The 19859-nt window shown below is 43.4% G+C and overlaps 1 protein-coding gene across 22 annotated transcripts in view; it reads left to right on the top strand.

Moving 5' to 3' along the window:
• PLEKHA7 (pleckstrin homology domain containing A7) overlaps positions 1 to 17932 on the top strand; it is a 274220-nt gene extending 256288 nt beyond the window's left edge. For 14 of the 22 annotated variants that reach the window (XM_056802172.1, XM_056802178.1, XM_056802177.1 and 11 more), the window contains 6 exons: positions 1558 to 1758; positions 4820 to 4972; positions 11172 to 11305; positions 12064 to 12206; positions 14920 to 15022; positions 16395 to 17932. In XM_056802172.1, the coding sequence (XP_056658150.1) occupies positions 1558 to 1758; positions 4820 to 4972; positions 11172 to 11305; positions 12064 to 12206; positions 14920 to 15011 (723 nt within the window). In that variant the 3' untranslated portion in view covers positions 15012 to 15022; positions 16395 to 17932. Of the gene's footprint in view, positions 1 to 1557; positions 3339 to 4819; positions 4973 to 11171; positions 11306 to 12063; positions 12207 to 14919; positions 15023 to 16394 lie in introns of those variants that run through there. The other 8 variants (XM_056802181.1, XM_056802176.1, XM_056802171.1 and 5 more) reach the window with 2 other exon arrangements.
• Positions 17933 to 19859: the final 1927 nt, after the last annotated feature.

Raw genomic sequence — 19859 nt, 5'->3', positions numbered from 1 at the left:
TTAAAAAATCCAAAGATCCTAGATTTGAAGCTGAAGGGGACTGCTGAGGCAATCAAATGGTGAGACCCACCATTTTGTTCAAATTCTTACCTTCCATCTTAGAATCAAAACTGTGTGTTGGTTCCAAGGCAGAAGAGCACTAAGGGCTAGGCAATGGGGGTTAAGTGACTTGACCAGAGGCACGCAGTTGGAAATGCCTGGAACTAGATTTGAACCTAGGAACTCCCATCTCTAGGCCCGCCTTTCAGTCCACTAAGCCACCTGCTGCCTCTATGGACCCACCATTTTTTACAAATAAAGAACCTGAAAAAGGTAAAGAAACCTGTCCAAGGACATGCAAATAGTCAACAGGATAATTGAAATTTGAAACCAAGAACTCTGACTCCAAAGTCAGCATACTTCCCACCGCCTCCCTCTGCCTTCCCAGCCCTAAAATCTTCCATCCTTCTGAGTACTTCCTGAGAGCCAAGATTCCTCGTCATGTGGAAGTGGGGACTGGAGTAGAAGAAGCTCATCTGAACTTGATGAGGGTGGGGGGAGATGAAAGTTTCTCTCTGACGCTACTTGCCTTGCCAAGGCTGTGTGACAGATTGCCCAACTCAGTGACCAAGAGGGATTGCTCTAACTATATTTGGGTAGAGAAGGGATTGAGGGGGGACAGGACTGGACTTGGGATTTAGTTGTTGAGAACTACAGATAAGGAACTTTCTTCCACCACTGTCTATCTGTATAGAGGGAGGAAGGGAAGGGAGGAAAGGAAGAGAGGGAGGGAGGAAGAAAAAGAGTGAGAGGGAGGGAGGAAAGAAAGAGAGAGACAAAAGAGAAAGAAAATGGAAAGAAGAAGGGAGAGAGTGAGAGAAAGAAAGAAAGAAAAGAAGAAAGGAAGAAAAGGAGGAAGAGAGAAAGAGAAAGAAAAGGAGAAAAAGAGGGATGAAGGGAAGAAAGAGAGAAAGAAAGAGAGAAAAAGAAAGAAAAGAAAAAGAGGAAAGAAGGGAGGGAGGGAGGAAAAAAGAAAGACAGAGAGGAAGGAAGAAAAGGAGGAAGAAAGAAGAAAGAGGGAAAGAAAAGAAAAAGAGAGGGAGGAAGGAAAGAAGAAAGTGAGGAAGAAAGAAAAGAAGAAAAAGAGAAAGGAAGGAAAGAGAGAAAAAGAGAAAAAGAAAAGGAGAGGGAGGAAGGAAAGATGGAAGGGAGTAAGGCAGGAACAAAGAGAGAGAGAGAAAGAAAGAAAGAAAGAAAGAAAGAAAGAAAGAAAGAAAGAAAGAAAGAAAGGGAGGAAGGAAGGAACGAAGGAAGGAAATCTATGTAGAGTTAGAAGTAGGTCTTGGCCTGCTCTCATGATCCAGTCTATTCCTTTTCCCATCCTGCAAATTCTAATTCAGTTCGCACATAAGGAATTGGCCTAAGAAATGCTTGCTGAATTGGAATACAAACCCCTGAGGTCTCTTCCAGCCCTAAGATTATTCTCTTTGAGCATTCTGAGGAGGCCAAAGGAGCAAGAAGGCAGCATTGGCTGGTCTAAGTTGTGTGTTCTATCTGTGTCATGCTCCCCCTTCCCAGAGACCCAAGAGTGCCTTGGAACGCCTGTACTCCGGAGACCACCTGAGGGGCAAGATGAGTGCTGAGGAGCAGCTGGAGCGAATGAAGCGTCACCAGAAGGCCCTCGTCAGAGAACGCAAGAGGAATCTGAGCCAAGGCGAGAAACAGAACATGTCGTCATCCCACTCCTTCAGCCGACCCAGCCCTGGAGACCTCAGCTCTGTATGTTACTAGGAGGACTAGGCTGGGTGGGAGAGCTGTTGTTTCTCCCCCTTTGCCCTTTCAGGCAGGGCTTCCTGAGCTCTTCCTGAGTGATTTGCTTTTCTCCTCAAAGTGAGGGCTGTGTCTGGAGTAGGTGCAAGATGGTCAAAGAATGGGAGAGGGGATAATAGAGAGAGACAGGGAGAGCTGGAGCCTCTTAGTGGCTAGGAGATATCTCCAGATATCTCCGGAGAGATATTGCCAGTCTAGGGTTCATTTCATGAATCCCTTGGATTGGCCATGCTAGGAATTCTCCACCAGCCTTTCAGAACTCGATGTCTGATTTTATATGGCAGATGGAAGAGGGATTCTAGTGATTTGCTAGGGAAGGAGCATGATAAAGTCACTGTCTCTGGAAACTTCCAAGTGCATGTCACAAGAGGGACTGTGGATGTGGGTTGGAGCTCTGTTCATGAACACTGGCTTCCATTGGGCTGTAAATGGTTCCTTTGGATGCTGGGGCACATTTCTGCTCAACCAGAGAGCATGGGAGTTGGTGGTGCTCCCCCGAGTCACTAACTGAAGTCAAGTAGACAAAGGGAGCCGGGAGTCCAAATGGCACAGTAGTATTAGATGTCTGTCTGTCTGTCTCTCTCTTCATTCCCCCACACCAAATTTTAGTTCAGTCGTGTGTTTTGTGTTTAATAATATGTTTCCCTAGATGTTTAGCCTAATTCTTCCTTACCTAATTCATTGCACAAGTTCTCTTGCTTTTAGAGTTTTTGCTCATCATGCCTCTAATGCTGCCTGTTTTGTTTACAGAAGTTTCTAATTTCTGTTGGACATGTCATAACTAGCCTACTCTGTTTTGACCAGGCTTCATTGCGATAGCAGCTCTGCCTTACTAGCTTAGCCAAGCCCTACCCCAAGTGTGATTTCTCCCTCTCCTTTAGTCCTGTCTAGTCCCTCTCCTCCTCAGCTCAGTCATGCGCATTTGCAGTCCACTTGTCTCTAGTCTCTGCATTGCTATCTGTTCCCTCCCAGGGAACCGAGCAGAGAGCTGGGCATCATATGTTTGTCCCAGTGAAGTCCTTCACCCTGGACAGTAGAGAATATATTCACGATCTTTGCACATTCCATTGAGCTAGGCTGAGTCGAAGTAATTTTTTTTTCATTCTAGTTCATCTGATAGATGCAGTTTCTCAAAGATATCTTTTGCTCTGGGGTTGACAACAATTAATGATTGGAGTGAATAGAAAAATATCCCCCTTCCTGGAGTCAAAAAGCAGTCAGTTTGTAGCTATTAGTTTAGTGGCCAGAGAGGTGAGCCTCAGGACACTGACCTGTGCAGAGCTGCAGCTGTCCATTGGCTCTCTCTGCCTTGGTGTGTGGGTTACTGACCAATAAGATAAGATTGCTTTTTTTCTTTTTTTTTTCTTTTTTTTGCAACCAGGTGTCTGAAAATGTAGAAAGTGTATAGATACAGAGCGACTCTTGAGTAACTTCTTGTGGGGGGTTTTTATTGTCGGGTTTTTTTTTTTTAAAGAAACACATGTACAAGTCTCTGCATTGACACCAATAAAAATGTTGCTTGATAATAATGGATTGATGTGCTTCTTACTAGACCACACCGTAGAATAAAGTGGCCCTTTTCTTTTTATGGAGGCAATCAAGCCTGGTTTAAATGAGTGGCTGTCACTCTTCCAAGACTGGAGGAGCATGTCTTCTTAATGGATCATTAAATTATTTCTCTATCACAGGACCTTCCACTGCCTAATCATTTCAAACATTCAGAATCATTCACCAAAGAGGGAGTGATGATCATTTTGATAACATAATACTGAGAACTTGTGCATGAATGAGTTAAAATCAGTTGATATTATCTTCATTATGCTTGTCATTAGCGTTGTTGCCAGGTATGCCCAGGACTCTTTGGGTATCTGAAAGATTGGGGTGGGGGTACAGGGGAAGAGGGAGAGGACAGACATCTGCTATTGCCTACAAGAAGCAAGGCATGGAGAAGCCCTTTTCACAATAACATGGTCAATAATTGCATTTTTTTAGGACACAAAAGGGTAGAAATTGGCTTTTGCTACTCTGACCATAAAGCACTTTTAGGGAAATTCACCTTCATGTAGAAAGTAAGTGATAGGAAGACTTGCACTGGACACAGTCTTCCAGGGTACTTATGGTTTTGCCATTGAATTCAGTGACTTAGCAAATTCCAACGTGAACTCACTTTAATTTCAGAATGGCTCTGCTTCAAAGCTCCCTTTGGGGTCTGTATGCTTAACCCTCATTAGCAGACCTTAGTAGCTGTCATCTTTGGATTGTCCTTTACTAAGAATTCCACGATATCCCCATTCTACCAAAAGATTAATGAGGTTCTTTGTTTCCCCCTTTTTCATCGAGAAAGGAGCTCATGAGCCCCCTGAGCTGGAAGGACCTGTCAAAGCATCATAGATTTAGATTTAGATGGAACCTTAGAGATGATTTCATTCTATTCCCTTATTTCATAGTGGAGGAAACAGAGATCCAAAGAAAGGAAAAGAGATTTGAGAAAGACTATCCAGGGAATAAGGGGCAGAATTAGGATCCGCAGCTATGTCCCCTGACTCCATTATCCATCACTCTTTCAGCTGGACCACCCCAACAATCCATGTTGGTCAGCCTGACCAGAAGGCAATCTGTGTAACTGTAACTGTTGGGGAGATTTGGATCAGGGCCCTCGCAGAGGGGATTTGGGTTACCATCTAACCCCCAGCTTGCCCTCGTCTCGACAGAGGGGAATGGCGCCGAGCCCGATTCCCAGAGTGAACACACATCCTTCGAGTCTAGCCATGGGCTCCAGGTGTATTTCTAAATGCAGTTAATCCCAACGTTCCCGATAGGAATCAGCTATTTACTGCTTAAGACGCTAAGCCTTGGGAAGCGGGCTGTTTGTTGAAAGGGTCAGAGATTTTTCATTTTCCTCTTGAGCTTTTTCATAAGGACTCCCAGCATCCTGGGGTTCCCAAAAAGGAATGGCAAGTCTCAGTTGGAGGCAATGACCACTTTTTAACCCTTTTGTGTCTGTTCCCAGTGGAAGCGAGAACAGGATTTTGATTTGCAATTGCTTGAGAGAGCCATGCAAGGAGGGGAGAAAGATGAGGATGGATGGCTGAAAGTACAGGCTACTCCCGTGACTGAAATGGACCTAGAACCTCAAGACTATGACATAGACATCAGCAGAGAGGTAAAATTGGTGGGGCTGTTGCTTTTCTGATGGGAGCATCACCTTCCATGACCTTCTTTCTTTTCTGTGGGGCTTCCTCAGGCTGGGTATTCTAAATATTTATTCCCAATGTGTTTTCCAAATAATTCCTCATAGAACGGCCAAGTTGGACCTCATATACAAACGTAGGAACTCAAAGCTGGCATCAGGACAGAAAATAGTGTAGAGGAGATGTCAGCTCAAGACCTGTTAAAGAAATATTCTGTAATTGAGAGCTTCTGGAGTCCCTTGAGTCAGGCTTTATGAGACAGGGCTAAGGTGAAAGGGGGGAAGCTGTCATGGAATATAAAGAGTTTATGAAATTCTAAGCCCTAGGCTAGACCCTGGGATATAAGAACAAAGAGTGACACAGGTCCTGCTCTCAAGAGCCTACATCCTGCAAAAGGAGAAGATGGGCACACAGAGAAGGATGATACAGGATAATTTGAAGGAGGAAAGAGGGAAATAAGCACTAAATAAGTGGCCACTATATCCCAAGCACCGTGCTAAGTATTTTAGAAATACAGTCTCATTTGAGCTTCATAACCCAGAGAAGGAGAAGGGAAGAAGCTTTTAGAGAGTGGGTTTTTTGTGTGTGCTAAGAATTTCACAAATATTATCTCAATTGGACCTCACAACAACCCAGGGAATAGGAAGGGAAGAAGCCTTTAGAGAACATCTTCTATTTGCTAAGTATTTCACAAATATCTCAATTGGACCTCACAACAACCCTGTGAGGCAGCTATGATTATTTTCCCCTTTTATAGCCGAGGAAACTGAGGTAGACAGCAATGATGTGAATGTGCAAAATGGCATGTTATTAAGTTTCTGAGGCTGGGTTTGAACTTGTCTTCTTGGCTCCGGACTCAGCTCTCTACCCACAGCCGCACTTGTCCAAGGCTATGGTATATAATGGATGCAAGACTTTAATTCAGTGATTTAAAAAAAGGCTGGAATTGTGGAGGGACTTGAACATGCCAGGATGAAGAATCTGTATTTTATTCTGGAGGCAATAAGGACCATTGAAGATTTTTCAGTTGTGTGGCTGTGTGGAGTGGAGAAGGAGGAAGCTGAAGTGGTGAACCCAATGATGAGGCTCTTGCCATACTGCAGGGGAAAGAGGGTGAAGGCCTGAACTAATGTAGAGGCCGTGTGAGTGGAGAGGAGATGGGGAAATGGATCTGGAGTTGGAGGAAGAGTCAAGGATGATGCTAGGGCTGCAAACTGGGGCAACTATAGACATCGGAGCATTGAATGGAAGAGCAGGTCTAGGGGAGGGGAAGAGATAATAAATTCCCAATTTGTACATTCTTGGGGCTCAACGAAGTTATCCAGAGTTGGAAATTCCCCTCTTTTGCCTCCCTCCTCAGTGGGTCTGGAACTGAAGCATAGGGCTTTTTTTTTTAAACCCTTATTTTCCATCTTAGAATCAAAACTGAGTATTGATTCCAAGACAGAAGAATGATTCCAAGGGCTAGGCAGTGGGGAGTTAAGTCACTTGCCCAGGGTCACCCAGCTAGGAAGTGTTTGAGGTCAAACTTGAACCCAAGACCTCCAGACCTGGCTCTCAGTCTACTGAGCAATTTAACTGCTTCCAGCCTAGGGCTTTTTGTATAGAGTAGTTACTTAATTAGTGTCGGTTAAGTAAATGAATGAATGAAAAAATGAGTGAATAAGGCAGGTCCAATATCTCTTCACATATGACATCACACTTTACTGGCTACACATCTGTCTCCAGTCCTGTTAAAGAGGAATTATTCTTCCCAAGGGAACCTTAGTATTAAATAATTATTAAAATATAATAATAATATAAACTATAATAATATGAAATAAATAAAATATATAATAATATAAACTAAATAATTATTTAGTACTATTTGGCCCTTCTCAGGATTATTGTGAAGATCAAATGAGATTACATATGTAAAGGGCTTTGCAAAGTTCTAAGTACTATATAAATGTGTTGTTATTAAATAATGATTAAATTATGTAATGTCTATTATTAAATATTTGGTGATTATGACATTATATGTAATCATTAATAATTATTATTAAATTATTGTTAAATGGGGGAAATGAAACTCGGTAGTAGGATGCATGCTTTGTCTATATGAGGTCCTTGATTCAATTCCTGACATTTCTGCTTAATTTCTTGAGACAACTAGGTATATAGAATGCCATGTCTGAAGGCAGGAACTTCTAATTTGGTCTCAAATATTTAGCTGTGCAACCTTGGGCAAGTCACTTTACTTTGTTTGCCTCAGTTTCCTCATCTGTAAAAGAAAATGGCAAACCACTCCAGTATCTGCCAAGAAAACCCCAAATGGGGTCACAAAGGGTTGTATAAGACTGAAAATGATGGAACAACAAATTATTAAATGATTATCATTGTAATAAGAGAACCTAGTGGTTCTGTCATGAGGATGACACACTCAGAACTCCAATGCCAATGGCCATCATGAGGTGGGTTTCCTAAAACAGAATTGCTACAGCCCTAGTCTTAAGCCAAGACCCATACTGGATGCCCCTCCCCACACAGACAGACACGTTACCATCTTCTAGACAGAGTAGGAGGTCAGATGGGGAGAGAAGTTCTCAATGAATGAGTTTAGCTTCGTGAGAACCTGAGTTGGAATTCCTCCACTGACACTTAATAACTGTATGACTCCATGATCCTCATTTTCCTCATCTGTAAAACAGAAAATAATAACATTCATCCCAAAGGATAATAGGAGAGTACTTTGCAAACCTCCTGGTGCTTTCTAAATAATTATAGTAATATATTACATGTTATTATATATTGTCACAGATATTATTATATATTGTCATAGATATCATTATATATTGCCACATATTATTATATATTCTCAATATGAAATGTATTGTATTGTCATAATATAAAATTATATGGCCATGTATGGCGTATATATTGTCAATATAATATGTATTATATTGCCATAGAATGCCATATATAATTATATGGTCATGTATGACATATTGTCAATATATATTATGTTGTCATAGAATATATATAATTATATGGTTACATATTATTTATTATATATTATATATTCTCCATAGAATATATTATATGCCATAGAATATAATATATCATTATATAATGTTATGGTGGGATTTGTTAAAGGAAAGAGACAAGAGGAAAAGATCTAAATATTTTAAGTTTATTGATGGAGAAATGGAGAGGAAGGAGGGTAACAAAGGAGTAGGAAAAGTTCTTAATCTTATCCCCAAAACTAAATTCCCTTAATAACAACCCTAATGGCTATCTTATCTAGGCTAAATAAGTTAAGTTCCCTCCAAACAGAACCTCACAAAACAGAGTCCAGTAAATGAGCCAAGATCCCAGAGGTAACATCCAAAGTAGGCCCAGCAGAGAAGGGATGGTTCTTTGGTCTTCTGTCCAGCTTCCAGCAGCCAGTAAAAGCAGTTTTCTCCTCTCAAGCTGGTATCTCACAAAAGGGCCAGAAACCTTGTAGAAAGACGGAGCACCTCCAAATTTCCCCCAGAAGTCTGATTTCTTTCAGTTGGGATCTTAGAATCTTGACCCAGGCTCTCATGTGATTCTGTGTCACATGTCCCTGTCAATCAAATGCAGTTCATTTTGCAGAATCATTTTGCAATCTTTCTTTGCTTACTACATTCCCCCCTTTGCACAAAGCCCAAATCGTGTTGAAAACATGATTTTGGCATTTGTGCACAATCTAAAATACTTACCAATTACCTAAACTAAGAAATCTACCCAAAATAACAAACAACCTACACTCAACTATCTTAATCTAACTAATACTAACCTATTCTAGGGAATTTAACAAGGAAAAAGGAAAAGGAATTAAATAATAAACAAGTACAAATGTCAAACAAAAGCAAAAGCAAAAGCAAAACAAGCAAATAACATCAAACAAAAGATGAACATAACTTCCATGCAAACATCAAACTCAAAATACTACTATTATCAGCTAATACAGAACATGGTACTACTATTGTAGTACGTTAACATCAAACTTAGAGAAAAATTTTTTTGAAAATTACAATTTGTAAACACAACATTGCATAAGTTTTACACTAAAATCACACCATACATTAAACTCACTTATGTAAATGCATGTAACAATAGATATAAGTGAGCTATGTTCATAATTTACACACATATATACCATAAGGTAATCTATGATACATTGCCAATATAATATATTGTCATAGAATACATATAATTATATGGTTATATATTATTTATTATATATTCTCAATAGAATATATTATATCATAGAATATAATAAACTATATCATATATATTATTAATATGATATATGATATTATCCTAGAAGATAATATGTGATTATATGGTTATATATTATTCTATATTATCATATATAATATAATATTTTTATTTTTATTTTATTGTTATTGACAGGCTCACTGAGTTACCTAGAACAATAGAGCAGTGTTTGGGGCAGATTCATTTACATCCAGGCCCCACTGACCCCAAGAGTTATCTGGGATGATCCCCCACCGACTGTGCCTTTTCTCTAGCTATTTGAGACAGGCAGAAACTTGTCCAGTTATAGATCCCTCCTGTAAACTAAACTCCCATATCCTGTCTTAGCAGACTGCTAGTGTCCAAATAATCCTGCCAGCCAGGAAGTCCTTTCTTATCTCTAACCTGAATCCCTCCCTCTGTAATGAAATCACACTTCCTTTTCACCTGCCCTCATTGGAAACAGAGAAGAGCTTGTTAGCTTTATTTCCCATGAAGGAGGTGACAATTATGAATCAAAGTCTAAGTGTGTCCATAAGTTGGGTTTAATTTATTTTTTAAAATCCATTTGTATCAAACACGATCAAATTTGCTCTTTGTAAATCAGTTTCCAGCTCTGGAAAAACCTTGTTGAACCCCAAGAATATGAATTTAGTATCTTCCCCCTCTACAGCTGCTCTGATGTAGAGAAACCTTCCTACTAAGCCTATCTTGACTACCTCCTTGCCAGCATGAGGATGTGCCAGTGGTGACTGCCGTTTCTCAGCCCTTGGTTGGAAAGATTCCCTCCAGCCCTGGGGAACCCAGGAAGACACATCAGTGTGATATGGACATGGACCTCTCCTGTTTAGCAAATCTTTCCCTTCGTCCCTAGTTTCCTTTTCTATAATTTGCCTATCCATACATTTAGGACTTTGAATCTCTCTCTCTCTCTCTCTCTCTCTCTCTCTCTCTCTCTCTCTCTCTCTCTCTCTCTCTCTCTCTCTCTCTCTCTCTCTGTCTCTCTCTCAATAATGACCTTGTTTTTTGCCTTAGTCTCCTCATCTGTAAAATGAGCTGGAGAGGGAAATGACAAGCCACTATAATATCTTGACTAAAAAACCCAAAAGGAATCACAGAGTCAGACACAAATGAAGTGACCCAACAATAAATATCTCTTCCACTACCCAGTGGCCATCCTGCCCCTCTCCTCCTTCCTTTCTCCCTCAGTGCCTCTTTCCTGGGGATTTTTCACTGGGGAAAAGAGTATTAGAAATTCAGACATAGTGGATAGAGAGCTGGCCTTAGAGCCAGGAGGCCCTGAGTTCAAATCCTGCCTCAGACACATAGTAGTCCTGTGATCCTAAACAAGTCGTTGACTTTCAAAGCTGTGAGCAAACCTCTAAATGATTAGTTGTGGCATTATTAGAGGGAGTTTTCCTGCCTAGGTGGTTTTCTGTCCTTATAAAATCACAGGTCTGGTCCTTAGAACCATCCTATCCCAAAAGGGCATTTTAAGAGGCTGTGACTAAAGAAATGAATCATCAGAGGGCCAAGGGACTGAATCTCTGGGGATAATTTCCTAAAACCTCCCTGACTTCCTTCTGTCTTTGCCTCCCCTCCTGCCATAGCTCCTCAGCCAATGTCTAACGTATCAGGGAGACCTCAAAGGAGCCACCAAGTGGGATTGATGAATTAACTAAGAAGCATTGGCTTCTGCACTTCCTACTAGCAATCGGTCACTGGGCTAACCCCGAGGGACAGAAAAGGGCAGAAACTCGTCCTGCCCACCAGAGGAGGGAGGAGCTGGACAGATATCATGTGTCGCCGCCACCTTGGGCGTAGATGGACGGCAACCGAGATGGGGAGGCTTTGGGGGACAGATTCCAGGGTCAGAATTTATCTTCACTCCTTCTGTCTGTCCAGCTGTCCAAGCCAGATAAGGTGTCCATCCCTGAACGCTATGTGGACTTGGAGCCCGAGGAGCCGCTCAGCCTGGAAGAGTTAGAGGCAAGGTTCCGTAAAGCCGAGAAGATCCGAAACCTTCTCACCCGTTCGAGGTCAGAGACGCATCCTGGGCCCCCTCATCCTCACACCTGATTCTAAGACAGAAGATAATTGTTGTTGTTTTTGATTGCTTAGAGGAAGAGCTAGGTAGCATATGGCTAGAAAGCCAGGTCTAAAGTTGGGAGGTTCTGGGTTCAAACCTTGAAATCACTTAATCCCCATTGCCTGGCCCTCACCATTCTTCTGCCTTAGAATCACTACTAAGACATGCCTAGTATGCCTAGATACTCCTGTTCTGCCTTGGTGGACTTGTCTCAGTGGCTCAGGGTCCAGGGAAGCGATTCCCACAGAAGACTGGCTCCAGCAGATCCTCCCAGAGCCATTGACTTGTTGGTGTTCTCCGCCATGTTGCTAATCAGTTTCAGAGAAATGGACCTCAAAGGCAGGAATTTCTTTGCCCTTCCTTACAGAACCCAGGATCTCCCTTCTCTAGTTCCTGAGCCACCTGGAGGTCCAACTGTGAGCTCTTCAAGGGAAGGGGATTGACTTCTTTTTTTTTTTTAAACCCTTACCTTCCATCTTAGAGTCAATACTAAGTATTGGTTCCAAGGCAGAAGAGTAGTAAGGGCTAGGCAAAAGGAGTCAAGTGACTTGCCCAGGGTCACCCAGCTAGGAAGTGTCCGAGGCCAGATCCGAACCCAGGGCCTCCCAGTCTCTAGGCTTGGCTCTCCATCCAGGTTTTTCATGTACTTTAAGCACATTTTTAAGCCAGGAAAGTCACCCGCACGGGCTCTTGTTTCTGGGTCTCCAGCATGCACAACCTCCAGCCTCCGACCACCCAGGACAAACACCGCTCGGCCGACCTGGACTCTCAGCTTCAGGAACAAGAACGGATCTTCCACATCTCCCACACGCTGGCATCTGAAGCCTCCCAGCGGAGCAAGCAGGTGGCAGGTAAGCCTGAGTTCCGAAGAGCAGCCAGGCTGCCTTTTCCCCTCACGCCGCTGTGTCCGGGGCACCCTCTCCTGGAGGCAGGGAGCCCCTGGCGGGGCCGGGCCGCACTCCCCTAGGGACGTGAGGTGCAGGCCCACAGAGGATGCACTTCTTTCCAAGAGGCAAGAAGACACTGTCGTGGGCCCGACTCTCAGGCCCCAGGACAAAGCAACACTCGAGACTCCCTGCCCATCTCTCGTAGTCGATGGCGCTGGGCTGGTTGGTTGATTTTGCAGGGGGATACGGAGAGGGGGATTGCGATAGGGCAGGAGAGCAGCCATTTTCAGCCTCTCCCCGAGGTTGTCAGCCTGGCAGCTTCACTCCCAAAAGAAGATGAAAAGTCTAAATCCTTTAGATCAGTTCTAGACCTATCCCTGGGGCCCTGGCGGGAGCTCTGGGGATCTGGGCTTGTGCTGAATGACCCGGAGAGACGTTTTTCTGGGGCTCTTTGTTGGGACGAGGTAGGAGGAGAGAGGTCGGCCTCTCCAGGCCCTCCCTGGGGCCCCACGAGTGGGCCTGATTGTCTGATTTAGGCCACAACTTGTTGGCCTCACTGAATGCCTCTCCATCCACACTGTCCCCGACTAGAAACCTGCTTAGTGCCCGTGAAAGCTGAGTTGTTCTAGTTTTCCCAGCTTCCTCTCTAGGGTCTGGGGCCCAAAGCAGCGCTTCTGGGACTGACCATATAGACCGGAAGTGTCAAAAAAACAACTGCTGCATGGCCTGCAACACTCTTGAGGCCAGAACCAGAACAAAACGTGATTGGGAAATACTTAACAAAACACAGCGGACCAAGCGCGGTTTTCTAAGTCAGTCTGGGCCATGGGGATTCGCAGATGTGCTTTAGTGGCTCCCATTTCTGTTTGAGTTGGACACTGTGGATCTAGATGGCCCTTGCCCCCCCCCCCCCCAAACAAAATCATTTCACAGGGAACATCAGCTTTTTCCTCCTAGGAACATTTCCACCGTTGTGGACGGTATTCAGCCCCCACAAATGCTGTTTGGCCAAAAAATGAGGCCTTTCTCTTCATGGGAGACATTTTGCTGTCCGGCTGGACATTTGGGGGGCGGGAAAGCACCCCGGGAGGACCAGGGTGTCCCTGCACCTGCTTGGACTTCTTCAGGAGGAGATTGTACGTTCTAGAGCATCTGGGCCATCTGGTGTTGGGCATCACCATCCCCAGAACTGAGGTCCCTGTAGACACTGCTGTCTTCCAGTGTTCCAGCTATCATGGCCTAGAGTGGGAAGATTTCCTGGAGGGTTCCAGGGATCCTTGCTGTGAATCTCTGGCTTTCATTGACGATCCTCTTCCCCCAAGTCTTTTCTTTAGACCAATGATTCTCAAACTGGGGTCCGGGAGGCCCCCAAAGACCACATCCAGGGATGTGCAAGGTCAAAACTCTTCCTAATAATACCAAGACGTTTTCTTTTCTAATAGAGTAAATAGCAATAGATATAACTCACATGAATGAAAGCTCTTTACAGGGGTGTGAGGGGGTTTCTCAAAAAGTGTAAAGGGATCCCGAGACCCAGAAGCTTGAGAACCTCTGCTTAGGCTACACAAACCCAATTTGTTCAGTACAAAATCTAACTGAAGCCTAGTCCCTTCAGTAGCCCAGTTGCCTCCATCTGGACATGCTCCAATTTGTCGGTCTTCATCCCAAATTGTGGTACCCAGAAGTGACTCCAATACTCAAGGCTGGATCTGATGATGGAAGCAGAAAGCTAGCCACCCTCCCTAGTCTGGAATTTCCTGTTTCTCTAAGTGCAGTCCAAGGTTCCATTACATTTTTTTTTTGGTTATTTTGTTTGCTTGTTGGTTTCCATAGCACACAGCGAACTCCTAAAGGGCTTTGGATCCACTAAAACCCCCTGATCTTTTTCATATGAACCTCATTGTTCACAGTTGATTTTTTTGGAACTTAAAACTTTACATGGATTCCTATTAAATTTCATTTTTATCCAATTTGGCCCCAAACACTCAGGTTTCTCACCACCCTAGACCCACAACTGCCTATATCTAATGGGATATGTTTCTCCCTCTACACGAGTCCATCACCGTTCCTCAGTCTCTTCCCAGTTCTGCACACATTGAGCCGCTATCAGGTCCGAGACAAGGCCAGAAGCTGAGCTCATTATTAGGAAAACTGGGCAAGGGCTTCTTCACGGGAAATTCTGATTTCCATTCTCCCCTATGCTTGCTCTTACTCTGACCTGAATAATTCCATTTAATTATTTATTTATTTTGATTTTTGTTTTTAATTAATTAAAAGACCATGAATCATGGAACCACGTAAAACAATTTTTTTATGGTTCCATGATTCATGTTCTTTTCTTACTCTGAATATTTGCCACGTTCTTCATTCTAAAGCCCGGTAATTGCTTGCTTGGACCTGGGCAAGCATGTGCCAGAGCAGAACCTTCAAGCCTCCCTGCGTGGGATCCACCGCTCTTGTCCTTTGGCATCTCAGAGGCTCTAAGACCCTGGAGGCCCCCGGGGTTCCCTCCAGGGAGGGCCAGCTTCCGACTCCTGCTGGTCCCCATAAGCCCCTCCAGGCCCTGGATGCCCCCCCTGCCTCCTGTGCCAGGCGTCTGATTGCTGGGGATTGTCTCAACAGTTTGTGTCGATCCTGTGTCTAACTCGCTGCTTAATTCCTGTGTGATTCCATCTAGCTCAACAATCAGCCTTGCTGTCCAAGGGCCTCCCCTCACCTTCTGTACCACAGCCCCCCTTAAGCAATGGATTTCACTACACGTTTGTCTAAGCACCTTCCACGTAAGCACTAATGACCTCGTTTGCTGCAACTCTTTGGTGCCTCTGTCCTGGATGCTTCCTTGAGCTGCTGTGCGGAGCATGCCCCCTCCTAGGCGCTTCCCCTCCCGGCGGGGATGGGGAGCCGGGTCTCTCCTGAGGAGATTCTCTGTAGCGGGGGGAGAAAGAAGGCTCTCCCCTCCTTCCTCGATGCGTGTTTGGGTCAGTCCCTTCACCTCACCGGCCTCGGGTTTCAAACCAAAAACACGACCCCCTCTTCCAGAAAAGGAAAAAATCGGGAGACGATAAGCCCAGCCCCAGTAACCCCAACAGGGTGGTTGTCATCGAGATCAAATGAGTCAGTGGCAGAGAAAAACACTTTGAAAACCGTGAGGGGAAACATCCCTCCGTCCTCCGGGACCGAGATTCGTCACAGAACTTGAGTTCAAAGGGAATCCTGTGACTTGTCCAGCCTTAGCCATGCCTGAAAAAGAAGGGCGATCAATTCAAGTAGGTGCCGTGTCAATGGGAAGGGCCGTTCGTATCTCTCGGCAGGATGCAGTTAGGCCTGTGGAAATTGGTTCCTTCCCAAGTGGAAAACTCTTTAAAAACTCTCACGAGAGTCTCCCCCAAGAACCCAGGATCAATCTGATAACAGGTCCAGCAGCTAAGTTGGGTTGCGAGTGGGGAATAGTTATTTATTGTTCCTGGTGTTTGGGGGAAACAAATGTTAGATTTCTGCCTCATGGCTATAGATGGAAAGCAAAATGGCGGCCATCTAATCTCCCATTCTCCTTTTACAGAGGAGAAAACCAATGCCTACTGAGATGAAGTGGTTTGTTCAGGGTCACCCAGAAAATTCAGTGTACAACTGGGACCATGGCTCATTTTCTTGCCTTGTAGGTTTAGATTCTTGGGGCTGAAAAGGACATTTGAGATGGTCCACAATAATTTTCCAAAGAAGCAACGAAGGCCAAGGGGGGTTAAGAGACTTGCCCAAGATCACACAGATGGCTAGTGGCAGTACCAGAACTTAGACTCTAGTCTCTTCCTCTTTGTCTTAAAACACTCCAGCTCCCTCTCAAGGCTTAGCTCTGTTCTAGGGGCCAACATCTCTGTAGTTCCCCAGAAACGGTGAGGAGCCTGGCCAGGAGGGAGTCCGGGACTCAGGGCCATGGGCAGCCCCTCCGCTTCTGCGCCCCATCATGTTGCTATCCTTGCTGGCCCCGGTCAGCTCTGAGCTCCTGTCGTGTGGATGTGTGCCTGTGTGTGCCCGTGTGTGCGCCCACGTTCACAGACATGCTTCTTGCCCTGCTTGTGTGACCTGCTTCTTTGGTCGCCAGAGGCACTGACCACTGCCCAGCTCCTAACTGCCCTCTGTTTTATTTTGTGCCAGCCCAAGCAGTAACTGACCAGTGATCCGTGTCCCGAGGAGACGCCTGGAGTTGACTTCGTTGGAAAAGACCATTTCCCTCCCTGAAAGGAAATTCTAAGAGCCCAGGGAGAGGTTTTCTGAAGGGGGTGGTGGGAAAGGGACACCCCGATCCCCCCAACTATCCTGTGAATGAGTCCTGTAGGCTAGTTCCCAACACACACATCCCACTTCTATTTTAGTTATGACTTTTATATATGTATAAAAAGGCACTTTTAATACATGGTGTAAAATACTGACACTGTATTTTAGAAACGATATATTTTTAAACAATCTCAAGGGCTGAGTGGATGGAAAGGTATTTATACAGGTGTGGCAGGGTTAGGGGGGGCACACACAGGTTCAGGTACATATTTGGGGGGGGGGATTGGGTTGGAGGAGAGGAGAGAGAAGAGGAGATGGAGTCTCGGATGACCGCTGATGCTTGAAAAGCATGTTTTGCTTGAGATGAACCTAGGTGAGAGCTTGGCTCAAGAATAGCTTTCCTGGAGCTCCAGCCGAGACCCCACGAGGATTCTGCTGGGAGAAGAAAGCTCGTGATTCCTCCTGATTTCTCCCAAGTATTCACACCCTGCCTTGAATGTCATTCATGCCTAGTAGCAGCCCCGGCCTCCAGCTGCCCTTTGCTCAGAGGCTGGACTCTGACCAGCTGGGCACCTTTTGGCAATGTACACACTTGTAGTGTATGTACCTTTGGAAAGGAGTTGGATCTTCTCCCAGAGTTTTTTTAAAATCACTTTTAAGAGATAAATGAATAAAACTTGGAAATACCAAGTGGAGAGACAGAGAAGCGATTCATAGTAAGCAATAAATGAACCAGGGGACACTTGACCGATGCATCTTGATCTTCTCTTCGATTGCCTTCAAGAGCAAGACGTAGCTTGTTGGAATGTCAAGTGGGTCGAGAAGGGCCTTGGATGTCCTGCCGGTGGTCCCGTGGTTCCTTCACTCTGAGGTCTACTTCACGAGCCTCTCCTTGTTGGGTGGTTATCTTGGGCCACTTGCTGGATTCTCATGAACCATGTTAGAGTATCGTAGAAGGAAAGCATTTTCCCACAGAAACTTCCTACAGAAATGAAAGTCAGGGTGGCACGACAAGGCTGTGCATCAAGCAGCCAGCCTGGAAGAAGGAGCATTTTTCCAAGACTGTTAACCTGTGTTCCAATTGTGTTTTCCTACATTGAAAAAAAATGATTAAAAAAAATCTAGTGAGTGGAACTACATGTTGCTGATTAATATAAAAATTCCTATTGTTTTTTGACTTCAGAAAAAATTATTCTTGAATCTATTTAGAAGACAGTCTATTTTTAACTCACTCCAGTTACTGCCAGTGTCAACTTCATAACACTTGCCAAAATGAAATGGTTTTATTTTTGCCTTTATAAAAATTTTGTTGGAAAAAAAGGAAATGAATATTTTGCAAGAAAAAAAAGTTAATTTAAATAAAAGTGTAATGGTTTGCAAAAAAAAAAGTGTATGTACAGATTAAAATATTAACCAGACACGTTTCCTGGCTTTTTCTGGGAATCCTGGTAAATGGCTGTTAATGGATTTTTCCACATATTTTGAAATTTGCTGCAGCAGCCCAGTGTGGGTGCCTCCCATATGCTTTGACTCAGCCTTGGAGAGCACCCCTCTCTCCCTGCAATTTCTTAATATTTGATTTAATAGGAAATTGGGAGGGCGTAGGAAAAACACATATGTTTCCAGGGTTCAACTGGTCATTCTGCAGCTGCTGGGCCACTGTGAGGACAGGCTTTCCTTAGCTGGGTGGGGAGCAAGGGGAAGCTGGTCTCCCTCCAGGGCTGATCCTGGAGCCCTTTGCAGAGATGCAGCTCTCTTGTCTAATAACACCCAAGACCAGGGTCTTGTGGAACGCCTTTGGCTGGTGACTTAGGCTTCAACAAAAGAAAGAAAACAAAAATCCCATTCATGTCGGAGAGATGCCCTTTTAAAAAGGTTTCTCCTTCCCCAAATGCTGCAGTAACAAGGTGTCATGAGATGCTTGAGCAGGACCATTCCCAAGATGAACGCCAGGGCTTCAAAGTGACTTTCCAACTATTTGAATTGGGGAAATTAGATTCCAAGGTGTTTAATAAACCCAGGACACTGTTCCCTTGGCCTCTGAGCTAAGAAGGGGGCAGTAAAACATCCGTGTGTATAAACATATGTAGAGAGATAATATCTGATATCTATAATACAGATAATGATGTCTCTAGAGATACATTTGTAAATAAATAAATCTATAGAGAATATATTCTATATGATCTAGATAATTATCTCTAGAGACATTTATAGAGATAATATTCTATATCACTATATAATCTATATCAATAAAGATAATAGAGATATATTATCCATAACATAGATAATCTATCTATTTAGATATATTCCTAATTTGTAATATAGCCGTAATTTATAATAATCTATATTTATAGACATTTTTATAGCTAGCTATATCTATAGAGAATATTCAATATTATCTATAATATGGAATAATCCAAATCTCTATAGAGATATATTATCCATAAATTTATCTATATAGATATATTCTGAATGATCTATAAAATAGACAATCTGTAGATATATTTATAAATATAGAGATAATATTGCATATATAGCTATTTATATAATCTAGATAAATATAGATCTAGATTATTATATAATAATATAGATAGGTCTATATCATATAGATAATGTAGATCTACATAGTATATTGAGACTCATTAATGACAATCATAGTTATATTAATAATCAATAATATAATAGCTATAATTAATCATCTATATAGAGATATATTTATTGATAATTATGTATGTATGTATAAAGTAAGCCTGGCTTCAATTCACTCTTGACAATGTCTCTCTGTAGCTAAAATTCAAAGCCAGTTTTTATTTTTAATTTTATTTTTTCGAAGCATGTTTTACAGAAGAAACTCAGGAGATGACCTTCAAAAATAAAAACCGCACCCCAAAGCACAGGTTTCTGAGTGCCACTGTTAGCATTTCTGATGTTCTTGAGCCCTCTGCTGGCAGCTCATCAGATAGAAACCTGAGGTTGGAGGCTTGGTAGCATCTTCCTTTTTCTCTTCTTCCTTTCTCCCTTATCTCTTCTCTGTCTCCCTCTCTTCCCTCATCCCTCTTCTCTCCCCTTTCCCTCCTCTCTCTCTTTCTCCCCCGTTCCTCCCTTCCCTTTCTTTCCCCCTTGCCTATTTTCCTTCTTTCTCATCTCTCTTCCTCCTTCCCTTTCTGTCTTCCTCTTTTTTCTCTACTTTCTCCCTCTTCTTCCTTTCTCTTCTCTCTTTTTCTCCTCTCCTCTCTCCTCTCCTTATTCCTTTCTCAACCCTGAGTTCTTAATTTTGCAAGGTTAAGAACAAGCTGCTGGCTGCTTCTGTGCATCACATTTTCAAGGAGAAAGTGGTCCCCTTAC

Source organism: Monodelphis domestica, chromosome 6 (assembly GCF_027887165.1).
Source record: "Monodelphis domestica isolate mMonDom1 chromosome 6, mMonDom1.pri, whole genome shotgun sequence".
Taxonomy (NCBI): Eukaryota; Metazoa; Chordata; class Mammalia; order Didelphimorphia; family Didelphidae; genus Monodelphis; species Monodelphis domestica.
The sequence above is the reverse complement of the archived record's forward strand: the minus strand, read 5'-3'. Positions and strand labels throughout refer to the sequence as shown.